Source organism: Artibeus jamaicensis, unplaced genomic scaffold (assembly GCF_021234435.1).
Source record: "Artibeus jamaicensis isolate MK-2021 breed Jamaican fruit bat unplaced genomic scaffold, CSHL_Jam_final contig_887, whole genome shotgun sequence".
Classification (NCBI taxonomy): Eukaryota; Metazoa; Chordata; class Mammalia; order Chiroptera; family Phyllostomidae; genus Artibeus; species Artibeus jamaicensis.
The window spans coordinates 1,011,524-1,029,858 of record NW_026522003.1 but is presented as its reverse complement, the minus strand read 5'-3'; the positions used below and the strand labels follow the sequence as shown (position 1 = coordinate 1,029,858).

General features: G+C 44.6%; 1 protein-coding gene and 1 pseudogene across 2 annotated transcripts in view; one reads left to right on the top strand and one right to left on the bottom strand.

Moving 5' to 3' along the window:
* Positions 1-18,335, bottom strand: part of SLC7A8 (solute carrier family 7 member 8) — a 49,437-nt gene that overhangs the window by 21,410 nt on the left and 9,692 nt on the right. The window contains exons 3-4 of one of the 2 annotated variants that reach the window (XM_037129290.2): positions 11,815-12,019; positions 10,778-10,929 (exon numbers count right to left, since the gene is read on the bottom strand). In XM_037129290.2, the coding sequence (XP_036985185.2) occupies positions 10,778-10,929; positions 11,815-12,019 (357 nt within the window). Of the gene's footprint in view, positions 1-136; positions 250-10,777; positions 10,930-11,814; positions 12,020-18,335 lie in introns of those variants that run through there. The other variant, XM_053654854.1, reaches the window with a different exon arrangement.
* On the top strand, positions 6,096-7,059 carry LOC119037322 (guanine nucleotide-binding protein G(I)/G(S)/G(O) subunit gamma-10-like; annotated as a pseudogene).

Here is an 18,335-nt window from a genome sequence, read left to right as displayed (position 1 = left end):
GTAGAAATCTCAGCAGCCTGTTCCTTTCCAGAACTTCAAAATAAGCACCTTTCTGGGATAGAGTTCCCCAGCCCTCCCAAGCAGTGGTGTATTTCACCTGGTCATGTGCCTGACAGTGTGTAGGTTTCTGTCTCACCTTTTGCTGCGGTGTGCACTTCTCTGCATTCTGCCACGCTCTGGCCAGCTTCCCCGACTCCCTCCCTCTGGACCCAGAGCAAAAGGGGCGAGGTGATACCGGTCAGACCAGCCTTCCAGTGACCACACTGAAGCAGCTGGTGAGCACCCAGCCTGCAGGGCGAAGGGGTGTGGCGACACTCTGCTCTGTGATAGGCTGGACGGCTGGAAGGGACCCCTTGGCTGCCTTCTTTGCTCTCTGAAGGAACTGGGCACGTGTTTCTAATTGTGGAAAGGCTATTCCGGGTTGACCTGCCTAACCGTTTTCAGACATAGGAGGTACCCAGTACTGGCTGCCAAAACGCACTTGATAGGCAAAGAAAACACAGAACCCTGTTTAAATCCTAACACACTCAACCCAAGGCTCTGATGAGGTTCCAGTTCTGCCCATGCAGGCCAGCCCGAGCTCTTTCCTCCTCAGAAAGGCTGGGGAACAACTGGGGTAGGATTGCAAACACAGAGCCAGCTTCCTAGAATCTTTTCCTGGGTCCCTGGGCCAAGACATTTTTCATATGGGCCGAGGATCTGCCTTATAAAGTCTCAAGTCCCTGCCTGCCAAAAAACAAATGTTGGTATTACTGTATGTTTAAATAACTTGACTGGTGAAAGACAAAAACACCTAAACAAAGCAAGCGCAACCAAAAAAATCAAAGTAGCCCTTCCTGATACACTATGCTTTGATCCCAGTGTCTGTTAGGTCCACAAATAGGCTCTGAGATAGATCCTGCCTACCACACTACAGTAACATTTTGCCCTTCTCCTCCAGACCTTTTCAATGTTGAAGCACTGACACCGGTTGAGAAGTCTCAGACGCCCCTCTAAGAGGAGAAGGTGTGCTGAGCCTTCTGGAAGGGCCTCTCTCACCCAATGACAGACAAGCAGAGGAGGACGAGTGCAGAGACCCAGTGGAGCTTCTGGAGGCCCTGAATCTCACAGCTTTTCCTGAAACTTTTGGCTAAGCTCCCACCCCCTTCCCCTTCCCTTCCTGGCTCTCTCTTCCCCTCCCTTTTTATCCTGATCCTTCCAATGGCAAGTGCCAGTTGCTGGGCCTGGAGTTTCTGCTGAATCACCATCCAGTACTTAGTTCAGCCAAGAAGCCTGAACGCCCAGCTCAGCATTTTCTGAGAGCTGAGAAGTTCTCTCTTCAGCAATAGCTAAGCACGGCTCCTGAGCTGGAGTGGGGGAGAAGAGAAAAATGGGACACCCGAAAAGCAGAGACAGACAGACATAGTGCACCACGCCACTTTGGGAAGCTCTGTTTTAATCCTATTTATTACTGTTCCAGCCTTGGCCTGAAGAATTCCTGTTATTTGATGTCCCAATACTCAGGGCCGATGCCTCCCAGACTCAGAGCAAGGGGGATGGGGTGTGGGTTCCGAGGGGTCTGCACTGAGCCTGGGAGGGCTAACCTGACTATTATCCTCAGCTTTGGGGGAAGGGAGGTCTGGTTGATTCTTACACTAGAAGGCTTGTGGGCTCTGTTAGCACCCACCTAAATCTGTGGATGCTTGAGTCCCTTATGTAAAATGGTCTGTAAACCTGCTCTATAAACCTGGACTTAGGCTGCAAAATTCCCAAGACTGGTCAGTGTGGGAGAAAAAAGGGATTCTGGGGAGCCCTGACTGGTGTGGCTCAGTTGGTTGAGCTTCATCTCCATGAAGCAAAAGGTCTCTGGTTCGATTCCCAGTCAGGGCACATGCCTGGGTTGCACATTCTGTCCCCAGTCTGGGCACATGCAATAGGCAACCAAACGTCAATGTTCCTTCCCCTCTCTTTCTCCCTCCCTTCCCCTCTCTCTAAAAATTAATAAACGAAATCTTTTTAAAAGGGGGGGCATTGGATAATGGGGAAAGTTACCTCACATAGTGATCTGATCATAAATCCCTAACTGGGCAGGTCATGATAAGTAGTCATGCCCCAGGTCTATAACTTCTTTAGTAAAAGGCTTATTTTTGCCTTAGCGAGGCTTTGCTCCTGTGCATCTAAGTTAACACACTTTTGAAATGCCCTGTTTCAGACCCTTTTTTTGAATACCTGACCACCCTTTTAGACCCCTCCTTCTAAAGCATGACCACATAACCACAACTCTCCTGTAATCCGATCCCTGCCATGCTTTCTCTTACCTTCACGTAATCTTCTTTACATTCCCTCCTTAGTCTCAAGTTTGCAAAAGAAATGGCAAACTGTTATTCTCAGAAGCATTTATCTCAGTCTTTTGAGATCTTGCTTCCAGGTGCATCCTCTGTTTAACTCAAAATTTTATGAAAATTCTTTACAGGTTTTGACATTCTTATGTTGACATCAGTTATAACCCAGTTCCAAGGACAGCTAGTGCTCAAACCAGCTAAACTCTCGAAACAAATCTTACCCTCTCTTCTTTCTCCAAAATCTCCCAGTGCCACTAGGCTTTACTCCCATGAATCTTCTGATTGATTTCACATTCCTGGGTATGTGATGTAAATTTGGTGTGTCACATTAACCCTTAAAAGTTTACCAGACACAATTAATGGATGATTTCAGAAACCACAGGTGCTGGCTCTGCTGGGGTGGCGGTGGGGGTGGGGGAGAGAAAGTGATCCTTGAGAGTCAACAACACAAGGCTAGTGGAGAATTTGAGCTTCTAGGCTGGTATGAGAGAGTCAGCAAGTTGTTTCCATACTGGTGGAAGCTGAAATCCAGGAAGACTCCTTTTCAGGGAACCTCAATCTCGTTATCTTACCAAGCTTCTCATTCCCTAGTTCCCAGGACTTGGGATACCTACATCCTTTAAACAGCAGAGTTGTAGTCTGAGAGTAAAAAGTGGAGACCAGAAGAGACACTCTGAGAAGCCAGGAGAGAGGAGATGATGTGTCCAGGAATTAAAGCATACTGAAACTAAAAAGAAGACCCTGACTTCTCAGGTAGCCAGTGGTTAAATCCTGAGCTGAGAATAGACTGGATGTCAACTAATGGACAGAAGTGTCCAACACTAATGGATTTCAAAGGAAAAAGACCTACATTCTTGAATTCTTTGTGATTGCTTACTATGATCTGTGTGTGATCTTTGTAATTGCTTACTATGATACATAAACCAATGGTTGTTCATCTTATTAGAGCTCAAGACTAAATTGCTCTACCAGTAATGTAAGATAAAAGGCAATAAAGATACCTTCATTCCCAGGGCTACAGGCACAAGGAATACTCCAGAGGCCAGATAGGGCAGGGAGGAGGTAAAACAGCACTAAGGAGTGGGACTCTGCCATTATAGGCGTGGAGTCCAGAAGCATAGGAATGCCTTCCTCAAGTGCTAGCAACAAATCTGAAGTATTAGAGAGTGAACAGAAAAGGTGGCAAAGACAGAGGGGTCAGGTCAGCCCAGTCTGAACCTCACCAATGAGAAGATACTAAAATATGAGTTTCCTTGATGGGTTTCATCTATATTCTCACAAGAACGTGCCATCCTTGACTCTCTCACCATTAATCACCAAATCCCACTAATTCTACTTTGTAAATGTCAAACACAGTTGACCCCTGGACAATGTAGGGGTTTAAGCGTGCCAACCCCAACCTCCATCCTCCTTTGGTTAAAAATCTGCATATTACTTTTATCTCCCCAGAAACCTAACTACTGTCCTCCCTGGGTACCAAAGAGGGTTGGTTCCAGGACCCCACCTCCCATACCAAAATCCACAGATGCTCTAGTCCTTTATGTAAAATAGTGTAGAACAACGCACACAGTCAGTTCTCTGCATCCACAGATTCACAACCACAGGACTAAAATACTGTTTTTGGTCCAAGGTTGGGTGACTCCATGGATGTGACACTTGGGGATAGGAAGGGCCAACTGTATATTTAGTGAAAAAAATCCAGGTATAACTAGAGTTGTGCAGTTCAAATCTGTGTTGTTCAAGGGTCATTTACTCTCTACTCCACTGCCCCATCCCTAATTCACATCCTTATCATCTCCAACCTGAATTCCCATAACCACACTATAACTGGTCTCCCTGCCTTCGATCTTATTCCCCTCCTCAATCTCTCCTTTACACTTTCAGCCATGATTCTTCAAAAATCTAAATATGATAATGTCAGTCCTCTTTTGAAACCCTTTAATCCCTTCCCATTGCTCTTAGAGTAAAGCCTGATCTCTCTAGCATGCCCCATGAGGCCCCTCAAGTTCGGGTCTCCACTTCTATCTACATTTCCTACCTAGAGTCTATGCTGTGGTTATCCAGAACTACCTGGAGCTCCCCCAGAGGGCCCTCATTTCTGTCACATCTAGCTCCCAGAATGTTGTCCTCTTGGGGGAACTTATCACTTAAAACTGAAATTCACTGTGTACTTGTCATAATCATCCATTGGACTGAGGGGTATTAAATATTCTCATACTGAACACAGTGCCTGGGGCAGAACAGACTCTTAAATATTTGATAATTGAATGACTCTGTGTCCTGCAGTTCCTATAGAGGACACACAGGTAGACTCAATAAACACTTATGAGAAAAGGCTTAATTTTCTGCTGCTGCTGCAAATGAGAATGCAGATTTTCTGGTTCACAGCTCTATCACCTGTGCCAAGAAGAGTATCTAGCACATCCTGGGCTCTTGATAAATATTTGTTGAATGAGCAAAGTATTGTGATTCTCATTTATATAATGCTTCTTAAGAGTCTCAACTCCTAAGTTATGTGACTCTAGAGCAGACTTTGAGTAGCATCCTGGGGTAACCACCTTGAGAAAGATTTCCAACCAAAGACCTGTTCAGTGCTTCTCAGGGCTTTGGAGAGGACATGAAAGGCAGAGACACAGAGACGGCGTAACTGCTCATCACAAAAGCTAAAGACAGTTAGATGAAAATATTTTATTTTGATCCGTAGATAAAATAGATTCCTTCCTCTTAGTAGTCAACCAGTCAACATGGCCAGCTGATTCTACCCCTGAATCTTGTTGTTTTCCCCTTGTAACTTTGCTTTTATTTTAGGCCACCACCTCTCTGGCCTGGAATTAGCTTAGCTTGCTAATTCATCTCCCTGCTTCAAAGGTCATGGCCTTTCCTTCACTCAAATGTGAACCTACTCTTGTTACTCCTCAAAATTCTTCAATGGTTCCCCATCCCTTTGATGAAGTCTGTTTTCTTCTGCATGGTGTACAGGATTCTTCAAGGTTTGGCTCCTGCTCACCTGTTCTCCTGTCACTCTCCTTGGCTCCACCCACTCAAAAGTACTTGCTTTTCTCCAACAGGTCATTTCTCCCTGGACCCCAAATCTTGCCTGTGCCCTTCCCTCTACCTGGCTATTCTATTTTATGCTCATCTGGAGCCTATCTACTTGCTTTTCAAGATTTAGCTCAAGCTGGGAGCCTTCCCTAACACCTCTCCCAACTTTGAAGCACCTTTTGTCATTCCATTGTATGGTAAGTATTTGTAAGCCTATCTCTTTGCTAGCCTTTAATCTCTTCCAAGACTGTATAAATACTGCTGTATCTCTGCGCAGTGTAGGAATTCAATACGTAACTAACCGATGGATTTGCAGTTTCTTTTTTTCCTAGAAAATCCATCTACAAAGTAATTTTCATCTTATGCATTATAATAATGAAAAATGGAATTTTAGTCAAATTGACTACTGCATAAAAACCAAGGGATTTGTAATACATTTATATTTTAAATGTTGACTAGTTAGAAGATGTCCAGAAAAAAAGGGCGGGGGGCTTGGATATACGAGAATCAAATTCTAGCCAGTCTGTATTTGCCGGGATTCCCGTGCATATAAAAGATGGATGAGACACCAAAGAACTCTCTGAGGATGAGGGAAGGGCAAGAAGGCAGTGCTGCTCAGGCATATGAGGCAGGCAATACTGTTTAGTGCCCAGGATGAGAAGTTTGGGTCTTTAGAACATGAAGCCTCAAAAAAAAAAAAAAAAAACAAAAAACTGAGATCAAAGGATTTACATGCTAGGAAAGACTGTTGAATCCTCTGAGGTAAAGGGATTAATTTGCAAGAGACATGCAAAACAATACACATAAGTTTATCTATCACGGGATCATGCATGAGCACCTGGAAACTTTCTTAGAGCATCACCTGCCCTTTATGTAGAGAAACTGCAGAGCAACTCAGGGCTAAAGTAATGCATACAGTGAAGTTCTTAAGAAGAAAAAAATCTGAAGTCCTGGCAAATTAGCCTATTAGGAATCTCAGTAGAGAAATAGAAAACAAGATAAGAAGCGTTTTTTAAGTTGTAAAATGCATGCAGAATATTCTGTTCTACTCAGGGAGAGAAAGGAAAAGGAGCTTATTTAGTACAAGACATTAAAGGAGAAGAAGGGGATTGAATAAGAAGGGAAAAATCTACTTCAGATACTGGACATAAACCCAGACCCAAAGAGGGGAAGCAGGCCAGGAAACTGCCTGAGTAAAAGGTGGTCTGGTCCCCCGGGGGGTGGAGGTGGGGGTAGCAAACAGATCCCAAAGGCTACCCACTGTTAGGCAGCAAGAAGCACAAATAAGGGACCCCAGAACACCTGGTGCTCTTTGTCACTGGAACCACTTTGTTTCTAACCTGAAAGTCAGGTAAGAGCCAAAAGATGCAGCTACATGCTCAAAGAGCAAGCTGCAGAAATAACCTATCAATGTGTATATCTAGCAGCATAGCCGCCATGTCCGCCCCAGGGCCAGTGTGAACGCCCTGCAGGGTCTGGTGGAGCAGCTTAAGCTGGACGCCGCCGTAGAGAGGATCAAAGTCTCCCAGGCCGCTGCAGAGCTTCAATAGTACTGCAAGCGGAATGCCTGCAAGGATGACACCCTGCTGGTCGGCATTCCAACGGGAAGCAACCCCTTCCGGGAGCCCAGATTCTGTGCTCTATTCTCAACACTGTAGGAAAGAAGTAGGTCAAGGAGTGCCTTCAGGCACAAAGTGATGAAAGCCTGCCTCCCAAGTCTCAAGGAAGCATTTTTCCCTAACCAAATGACTTTTAGGTATTTCAGATCTTCCCAGTGACCTGGTCCTATCGCCAAAATTCTACAGAAGTTGATGAGTTTCAACTCAAATAAAGAAACTGGGTGAAGAGTAGACTTCACCCAGTAGACTGGGTGAAGAGATAATGGCCCAGTTTGTTTGGTGAAGTGCTTTATACTTAAGGCAAAAACTTTACCACCAAATATACAAAAATGCACCTCTTTCACAAGGGAATTACTAGTGTTTCTATACCTGGAATATAATGTATGTTTTATTTACTGGATGTTTACATTTTGGAAAGAAAACCATTTTTGTTTATTAAAAAATTCAATATTTGGAATTTTGTTGTTCCTAAGATTTTTACACCATAACAAAATTTGTCCTTTGCTCATGAATTTACAATTTTTAAATGAAGATAAGCCAGTGTAAAATTGTGGAAAGGATAGGCTTTATTAATCAAATGCTGTCTTGATTTTTGTAAGTGAGAAGACTGTTTTACTTTTCACACTGAACATGGAAGCTGTTTCTTAGCAGAACTTGTTGGAAAGATGAATGCGTTGTGTATTAGATCTCCTGGTTCTGTGTGTGACACACAGCTCTTCCTGAGCCCCTCTGGAGTTGTGGCTGTACTTAATAGTATCTTATTTCATGTCTTTGAAAAACATTTAAAATATGACTCACAGAACATTGCAAGTTATTAAAAACAAAGTAATGTGAAAATTTTACAAACTAAATGAATTTTTAATGTCATGTTTTACTTTGATGTTGTGCCTTTGATTTAATTTGAGACACTTTCAAAAGAACACTTTGTGTTTGTAATAATCTTTAAAGAGCTTGGAAATAAAATTTCTGCTTAATTTAAAAAATATGTATGTCTACATACCCAGATGCATCCATGGATAGATGCATTTTATTTAGGATGTAAGGATACCCATCCATGGTGACCAGGGCTACTGGGCAGGAGAGAGGGGTGAAGATAAGGGGAAAATCTTTTACCTAGAGAATATAGTCATCTTATGAAATACTAAAAAATAAAGAAGGAAGGAAGGAACTCAAGCAAAGCACAAAAGAAGGCACCAAAACTGTTTTTACACCTCCTGATCCCCTCCTTCCTAATTCACTCCTCCTACTAATATGCTTGCTCTGGAGAAGGGAGAAAGGCTTTTCATTTAATTAAAACGTAAAATACTTTCTTTTTTTTTTTTCACTGCCTGGTGGCTAGGAATATTCTGCTGAGTCAGCAGTGAATAATCAGCTTTGACCTAAATCATAAAATAACTCAAAGCGGCAGCTGCAGTTGCATAAGCGTGATCCAAATCCGCAGTTCCTTCTCTCTTTCCCCTCTCCTCTCCACCCGCTCCAGACTCCCGGCAGGCAAGCCAGTTGTTACATCAGGTTCTTTCTGCGTCTCCAACCTCATCTGGTTCTTCCCACCATCATTTTTCATCCGGATCTATTTTAAAAACGCCCCATGGAACCAGATTTCACCTCATCTCCTCTCTCCCACAGCAAACCCCAGCCAGGGGCTTTGCCATACTAGTTCTCCCAGCTGGGCTCCTGCCCAGTCCTCCAGCTCCTCAACCAGAGGCCCTCCCTTTATCACACACCAGCGACCTTTCCACAGAGGGTGGCTTTTCCCTCAAAAATTCTCATTTCCACAGTGGATCCAGCCTGTCAGCACACCAAATGACACAGCAGAAAGCAGAGCTTCTTATATCATTACATCCAGATCATCTTCACACTCTCTACTGCTTCTATTAAGAATATGGCTGGACTGGGCCAATATTGGCTTTACTGCCAAGGAACACTGGACTTATTCTCCACAGCTGGCTTGCCTGGCAACTGCTAAGAGATTGAGATGCAGCTAGATGATGGTGAAAGGGGTGCCTAAACTAAAAGATAGCATGTAATGAAAGGCAGCATCTACCAAACCTTCCTGACAGCCTGATTCTTATTTATTTTACTGGGTACCTTAAGAGATGATTCGAGCGGCCTGTAAAAGGGGGTTCAAAAAAAAAGTATTCAAAGAACCAGAAAACAGAAACTTTGCACATAAACTCCAAGTACCTGGGAATGTCTGAGAGGAAGTGTGGCTGTGTGGCTGAGTCCACAAGTGCACTCCTGTGGAGAGAGGAGTTGGGGACTCCACTGGCCCTCACATCTGGCAGGGCAGGGGTAGCATACAAGGTGAAGTGAGGAGCTGTTTTGCATTTTCCCCAAGGAAATAAGGAGGAATAAGTTCGGGTTTAAGAAAATTTCCCTGCTTATGAAGGTGGAAAAGTATTTGCACATATATCTCAAGGACACTGATAAATTCCTGTCTCTGGAGGGCAAGCCCGCCCATGTTAAGCTGGTCATAATTGCTTTGCGGTTCTACTTAGAAGGCAGAGGAGAGGCCAGAGAAGCTTTATTGGATCTTTGATGTCAGGAATCAGGAGAGGGGAGAGCTTATCGTTTTTGTCCTTAGAGTTTCTAAATTCCTCCTGGCTTGGTGCTAGCAGTATCCAGATGAGATGCGGGCTGCCAGAGGAACCACGCACAACCTGTCTTTCTAGAAATGGGCTGCAGGCAGGAGTGGTCCTCATCTCTTGGGAGCATTTGTACCTCTCTGGCCTGAGGGGCAATCTGTGAGGCTATACTAGTACCAGAAGGTCTTTGCCTAAGATGTCACCCACCCTTAGTGGGTTTAGGGAATGCAAGGAAGTTGTGGGGTGCTAAGGCTCAGGGAACTCCCCACTGCGGCTTGGTTTCTCTCTGAGGAGATGGACTGAACAACCTCAGGAATCTCAACTTCTAGTCGGAGGCCAAGAGTGCCCTCCTGACTCAGTCGTTTTACCAGCATCAACAGGAAAAAGGAAGCCGTGTCTGTGTGCACGAGATGCTGAAATAGCAGTAGCCAGCACTCATGTGGTCTCCGTTATAACTCCCCTTAGTCTGTCTGATGGCAAAAAAGCACTCTTTCTATATCTCCATCCCCTTTTCTCCTCCCCCACCACCCTAGCTCTAGATCGAACTCGAAAGTAGGCACCAAGTGACCACCGTCATTGAGTAATGGCTGGGCCATAAGATGCCCGAGTGTCCCGTGCAATCCTTGCAACCACGCCCTCCTGTACAGGCTGGGGAGGGTTACTTTGCCACGTACTCACAGTAGTTAGAAAGTGGTACAGAGATGCAGTTTCCCACAGCCTGGTTCTGGAGTCCACAAACCTCTCTAGATCTGTGAGCAGGCCTGACCAAACAACTGTCTTGGCCCCACAGTACCACTTGCCTGAATGGCAGAGGTCTATCCCAGGGCCAAATAGGGCACACTTTCCAAGGAGACCACCTCAAGGGGCCCAGCTGGCTGTCCTGTGGGAGGCTTTGAGATGGCTGAGTTACTCCTCCCACCCCATCCCACCAGCGTGACAAATCATATAGGTGAAAACGCTTTATATGAAGCACACTGCCAATGAAAGTTTGAGCAGCTACTTAATTTTCTTCCTTTTTTAACATCAGGTAATGATATGCAGAATTCATTTATTCAAAGCACACATGTAGGAAATGGCAAAATAAGGAATGGGGAAAATATAAAAGAGGGCAGGGAAGAAAGAGGGAGAGGAAGAAGCAACAGAGAGAGACATGGAGACACCAGGAAGGCTAAAGGGGCTGCCTTGGGAGCAAGGCCCAGATGGTACTTACATAGGCAGATGGCAGCCAGGAGTCGGAGTCCATATTCTGGGGGGAAGCAGGTGGGGAAGAGCGGCTGTAGCACGTAGTTGGAGAAGGTGAGGGCGATGACAGCCTGGTTGGTGGGGTAGATCACCAGCACAGCAATCCATAGCCTCAGGAACCTGAGGGGGAACAGGACAGGACTTGACCCAAGATGGCAATGCAGACACCCGCCCCCACCAAAGGCATGGCAGGGATTCAGAAGTCATCAGGGGAAGCCTGGGCAAGTCATGGGGCATTAGGAGAGACAGGTAGGCTACAGAGATGCATTTCCTTTTTAGTTTGAAGATGCTGAGGAATCCAGTCCCCTCTGAAAAGAGACACTCAGCCCTCTGCAATGACAATAAAATGGTTTAATGATGAAGAGCTAAGTTTCAACTAGTACTAATGCATGTCCTGGCATTTTTTCACTCTTCCCTCTCCTTTCATTATCTCTTCTCTACTATTCTGGCCCCCAGCATCCAGTGGTGGAAAATAAAATGTGCAACCTCAGCATTTTGACAGCCAGGACATGCTAAGGGTGTGACCACTTACACAAATGCCATAAGCGTCACTGAGCGGGTGTTGTGGGAGAAGTGTCCTCCACACCCTTGCACCTCATGGGTGAAGGCTACTACTTCTTTAGTAGCAGGGCTGCAGAGCTGAGGAAATTCAACATCAGAGCCTCACTTTTGAGGAAGTGAGAAGAGAGTACCTCTGTCTCTGAGGTCTTTACTCTCATTTGTCATGATAAAAGGGCTTTGTTTTGTGATGTGCTTTCCCTTGAAGTCTCCAGTCAGAGTTATCATGTTTGCTCTCCCTCAGACTCTTGCCCACTAAGGTCAACAGAGATTCAAACTACAGCCTGGTTCCTCTGTCACTCTCAGGAACATCAAGAGGACACAAGACTTCACTAGCAAGCATGACACGGAGGGAAAAAGAGACACTCCGTTCTCTCGCTCTCCTTGGCACATTGGAAAATCCCGGTCTCGACTTCCTAGAACACTCAGGTCTCTGCAGTCTCTTACCCTGCCAGTCCTCCAAAGATGTCCTTGACGTAGGAGTAGTCACCCCCAGATTTGGGGATGGTTACTCCAAGTTCAGCATAGCAAAGGGCTCCCACAGCTGTAATGAGACCCGTCACGATCCAGATGATAAGAGCGAGGCCCACGGAACCAGCATTCTCCAGAACACCCTTTGGTGAGACGAAGATTCCAGAGCCAATGATGTTTCCTGTGTGAGGCATCAAAAGTTCAAGGGAGACAGTAGCATCAGCAAAGGTGGCAGGACCGGCATTTGCAGAGATCGTCTCATCTCTGATATGATTCTAAAATACCTTTGGGTTGCATGAATCATCTTCAGGCAGGTATGTCTAGCAATCCTTCTCTTTAGGAGCAGGGAAAAAAGGGGCAGACAACAGGCACTTACAGACTAGGAATGTGGTCAGGTACTGTACATGTCTTCTTTAATCCTTAGGTTAAGCCTATGGAGTCAGAGATCATTTCTCCCATGTTACAGAGGAAGAAACTGAGTCTCAGAGATACCACCAAGTGCATTGCTGAAGTCCCTACACTAGTAAGTTCTGGCACAGGTATTGAACCTCAGGACCCTCTGACTGGGTTGCACATGGTCCACTCAAGGTGATAAAAGTTTTAAGACTGGCTGGAAATGCCAGGACTTGAAAAAAATGGGTTGTTCTCAGAGACCAGCTGCCAGTTAGCTTCAAAAGTGAGTCAAAGGGTCAGATTCTGGTCACACCCCATGCCTGGGGTTTTTTTAGATTCATGGGTGAGGACAGCATTCTTGGAGGCTGGTCTCTACCATAGACACGGCAGCCCCACCCTTGGTGAGAAATAGGAAATAACCCTATAAAAGTCCTAGTTGTGCCCTAGCTGGTGTGGTTCAGTTTATTGAGCACTGGCCTATGAACTGAAAGGTTGCTCATTTGAGTTCAGTTAGGGTACATGCCTGGGTTTTGCAGACCAGGTCCCCAGTTGAGGGCATGCAAGAGGCAACTGACTCATATATCTCTTCCACACTGATGTTTTTCTCCCTCTCTTTCTCCTTCCCTTCCCCTCTCTCTAAAAGTAAATAAATAAAATTAAAAAGAAAAAAGAACATTTCATAATGTTGAAGGACTCATATAATCCTCATAAACATTTATGAAAAATTTAAAAAGTCCTAGTCGTTTGGAAGTGATTTTTAAGCATGTAATCCATGCAAAGCCTCAGCACTATATTCCTCCAAAGGTCATTTTCCTCCACTGTTTCATGTAATCCTTACAATAAAGTGTGAAATTGAAGAAGAGGAGCAAAGTAAGGTATATCTCTATTTTACAAACTAAGGAACTAATTCACAAACTAAGGTTAAGTGGCTTTCTCCAAATTCCACAGTTACTGAAGTTGGATCTAGAGGTCAGTCTCCCAATGCCTCATCCAGAGCTCTTTCCACTAATCCACTTCCGCCTTTGTACGTAAGTGGCTGGATTTCTCTTGGGAGGTGAGGCCAGCACCTAGGACCGAATGGTTGGCTAATTCAATGTGTGTATTGGGCAGCGAAGAAGCAGAGTGTGTGGGAAAAAACTGACAAGCTCCTTCCCAAGCTTTCCTTTGTGTATTTCTTATGATACAAGGTGGGATTAGGGTCCATTGGACAGATACTTTGAAAGCTCTCTTCAAGCTCCACACCAGCTGCACCATTAAAGGCCTGAAGGAGGAAGCAGCAGCTAGATGGACCCAGGCAGAATGCAGAGCTGGAGGGTGTATTATGAGGCCGGCTGGATTTGACTGTTCTGAGGGCGAGTCAAATTCCCAACATACCTCTTTAGTGGTTTGGAACTGGTGCTGGGCTGAATGAGACACAGAGTATGGGGTTGTACACTCAGCTTCCCAAAACAGTCTTTCAGACCTCAGCCATAATCCAACCTCAATCAGGTCTTGAAACTCACTTCTGAATCAAAATTCAATTTCTAATTCCAGGCCACGCATTCAGTTATTTCAGCCAAAGGGAAAAAGAAGAGAATATTTACATTTAAAAACAATAATGTCCTATTCCTCTGGGGTGCAAAATAAGCTGTCCATTTTCAGACTGAAAAATCGCAGCATGAGATAAGTAATGGAAGAGGGAAGGGGTCTAGACAGTCCCCATGTGTGCTTTGCCTGAATGTTAGGTTAGTGGAGACTAGAAGGCACTAGTATCCTAGGATTGAAGACATAGGCACCCTACCCTGTCAAGTGACCCTTCAAGTGCCAAACTAAATGTGCTTCTGAGAATTGATAACAAGCACTGAAAGGTAACAGTAAATTCCTTGCCTAGCAGGTATGTATCAGAAGAGTGACCTATAGGGCATTTCAAAGCCAGCCAAGACGAGAGCAGTACAACTAGGGTTAAAAAACTAGCCCAAGAAGTTTAAAAAAATCCATCAATACAGGAGGAAAACAAGGTTTGACTTTGGTTTTTTAGGTGCTAAAAAGCAGATTTGGGAACAACCAGACATTTCTTAGAGCCAGGAATGGCTGTCACAAGGGAGAAGTGGGAAAAGAAGTTATTTAAAAGATTCCTTCTTTTCGGCCCTGGCTGGTGTAGCTCAGTGGATTGAGCACATGCCTGTGAACCACATGATCGCAGTTCGATTCCCAGTCAGGGCACATACTTGGGTTGCAGGCCGGTTCCCTGCAGGCCAGTTCCCAGCAGGGGACGCACAAAAGGCAACCATACATTGATGTTTCTCTCCTTCTCCCCTTCCCCTCTAAAGATAAATAAATAAAATCTTTAAAAAAAAAGATTCCTTCTTCTCAAGAATAAAGAATGTTAAAGTTCTACTAAGGGTTCTTGGAAAACAAATTTTGCAATGGGAATGAATACACACTTCTGTTCTCTAGCTTACACTTGGACATTTCTAGACTGCACGCTTCTTCCCTCATGCCAGGTAGAGGAAACACTGGAAGGTGGGATGTGCAACACCAACAACCTACTGCAAAGTCTGACTACTTCTTGCCTCATCTTTTTTTTTTTTATTTTATTTATTTACCTTTAGAGGGGAAGGGAAGGAGAGAGGGAGAGAAACATCAATGTATGGTTGCCCTTCGCACATCCCCTGCTGGGAACTGGCCTGCAGGGGACTGGCCTGCAACCCAGGCATGTGCCCTGACTGGGAATCAAACCGCGATTGCCTAGTTCGCAGGCCCGAGCTCAATCCACTGAGCTATACCAGCCAGGCTTGCCTCATCTTATAGTATTCCCGGATAACATGTCTTTCCACAGAGCTGCTGGAATGACGGTGAGAGCTGCAATCGCTTAGCAATGAGACAGGAATCTTCATTTTATAAAAATTGGGTTCTCCCCCTCCCCCCAACAATATCAATTTTGACTGAGTTAAAATCAGATAAAAGCTAACATTGATTTATGCTAGGGAACAGGAAGGAAAGGAATGCACCTCTCACTAATTCTAGGAAGCTGCTATCTAGAAAACCAGAATCATGTAACACTTCCTCCCACTTAGTGGCCTTTGGAGCTTCTGCAGGGGGAGTAATGTCACTCACAGCACAGCTGTGTTCTGGAGCTGAAAGAACATTACCCAAAACTAATACCCTCTATATCAATTTTTAGTGTGATTACTTGATGAATACTTACCTCCTCCACTACACCGCAAGCCCCATGAGAACAGGAACTGTATCGCTTCTCCTCACGTGTGAGGTAGGCACTCCATAAATGTTTACCAATTGAAAGATGTCTGACATCAATCTAGAACTTATCTCTACAGAGTAATTCTTCTTTGACAAGAGTGTACTTGTTTCTTTGGAGCCTCTGAATTCTGTGAAATGTGTCAGATGTATATTGTAGGCAAATGAGTAAAGCAGCCCAGTTATTCCCCTGATGAGAAGAATAGACTATCTAATCTTATGATCTCAAGTTTGTAGGGGAAGAAGATAAGTAGGATAACTACAATTCCCATTTTCCAAATGGGGAAAATTAGGGAGGTATTATTATCCTTATTTTATGAATGAAGAAACTGAGACTCAGAGAGGTAGCTATTTGTCTAAATCATAGAGTAAGTTAGTAGCAACTGGATTAGAACCTAAATCTTCTGTTATAGCTTCAAGCTTTCCCCTGAAAATAGTTTTACATGCTCCACTCTATAGGCAATAAGAACAATTCACAGAGAATGCTTATTCAAAAACTGGAACACAGATCTGATGCTTTCCTTCTATTGCAACACCCCCTTCAACATTGATTTACAAAACACTCACAGCTTATACCTAATTTGATTCTCATAACTACTTTCTTAGGTCTGTAGGTCAGGTATTATCATTCTTATTTACCTTTTTGAAGACTGAGGTGAAGAGATCATTTAAATCACATAATGTGTATATAGCAAAGCCTGGATGAGAGGCAAAGGCCTTGGGTTCCTGGCCCAGGATTTCCTCAACTATCCCACATTGCCTCTCCTCTAGAAATTGCACAACACACACTTTAGCTGCAGGGCTTTTAAAGTTGGACACTGTCTAAATGAGACTTCCCTGGAGTGGCTTTGAAAAAGGAAAACTTGGAAAGAGCTTCCACCTAGGCTCTGAAGCTTTTTTTAAAAAGATTTTATTTATTTATTTTTAGAGAGTGGGGAAGGGAGGGAGACAGAGAAGGAGAGAAACATCAAAGTTTGGGTTGCCTCTCACATGGCCCCACTGGGGACCTGGCCCGTAACCAAGGCATGCGCCCTGACTGGGAATTGAACTGATGACCCCTTGGTTCGCAGCCTGCACTCAATCCACTGAGCCATACCAGCCAGAATGCTCTGAAACTTTCATGATGAAAGTTTGAAAGTTGGAAGTAAGTTTATTAAGGTGAGATTTTTTTTCTTTTTATTCTCACCTGAGGACATGCTTATTGATTTTAGACATAGGGAATGGAGGGAGAAAAAGGGAGGGAAACCAATGTGACTGATTGCCCTCCGTAGGCTCCTGACTGGGGACCAAACCAGCAACCCAGGCATGTGTCCTGACCAGAAATCAAACCTGCACATGACCTTTCATTCTGCAGAATAACACCCAACCAACTGAGCCACACCTGCCAGAGGGGCACTTTTGTCTCCATTATTTTACTCTTAGACTCATTGTCTACATAAAGCCATTCAAGAATGAGATGTCCACCCATCTGGTATAGCCAACATGCTGAAGATCAGTGTTTCAACCTTCTCTTTCATCCACCACAATTAATAAAACAATCACCTTATCACACAGATCTTTAGTGAAGAATGAGTCTTAGGATGCCTAGACAATGAGGCCCAGCTTGGCTTGTTCTGTCCAAGAAAAGCCAGGCAAACCGCTCCATTAAAAAGGGGCCAATTTGTATCAGTGGACAAGTCTTCACTAGGAAAATTGCCAGAACTGAGAATATCTACTTTTGCCATGAATTACCACGAATTTCCCCACCTGTGGGCCAATAACCATGTGACTCTTATTAAAGGCTTTACTCACATCCAGACCTGTCCACAGTGGAATGCTGTAGCCATCAAAGAACTTCCTAGGACATGGAATTACAGGCTTCTAATGCCTAACAGACCCTCAGATCCAAAAGGCCTTGGCCTTCCTTGCAAACTCATGCTGGTCTTGACTTTGAGCTAGAGCTCCTCCTGGGGCTTGAAGGTTCTGTCCATTTCCACAGTGTCCAGAGAAAGCTGAGGTGACCCTTCTTTGTGCTTCTCCCATTAAGTGGGTGGGAAGACCTCAGGATTTTCAGGCCTGGGAGAACAGTGTAGAAGCAGGGTCCAGTAGGTTGAGGCTGGGCTTTGATTCTCACAGCCCGGAAGCTGACCACGCCTCTCACCCTGTGTTACACTTTCCATCAGGACAATACAAATAGTTACCTTAGGAGGAGAGCAGGTTAAGACTCTGCCACAGGCCCTGGGAGCTGCCATCTTTCACAGAACACAGATGTGGAATGTGCTACAGGACTCTGCTGTCTAGCTAGGATTTCTTACTAAAAAGTGAAAGGACACTCAACCTAGAGTTGGAGGAGCCATTGAATCCTTGCTTTGCCACTCACAAGCCACACACATGTCCTGAAGTTTTCTGAGGGACCCTTCCTTCATTTGACGAATTCGAATAATCACTCCTGCCCTGCCTATCTCAGAGAGCTGTTGTGGGGATCAAAGGTCATATATGCATGGTACAAGTTAATATTCTGTGAAATGCTGGCACATATAAGGAACCGCTTAGATTTACAGCAATAGGAAAAGACACCATCCATAGAAGAATCTGAGGCTTGGCTCCAAGGTAAGTGTAGTCCTGACTGTTGTGGCAGTGGGTTGAGCATTGTCCATAAACCCAAAGGTTGTGGGTTTGATTCCCAGTCAGGGCACATGCCTAGATTGTGGCCAGGTCCCTTGTTGAGGGGCATGTGAGAGGCAACTGATTGATGTTTCTCTCCCACACTGATGATGTTTCTCTTCTTCTTTCTCCCTCCCTTCCCATCTCTAAAAATAAATTTTTTAAATCTTAAAAAAAACAGGAGCGTAGAGCCAGGATCACAAAGTATTCTCTGAGTCATTTGT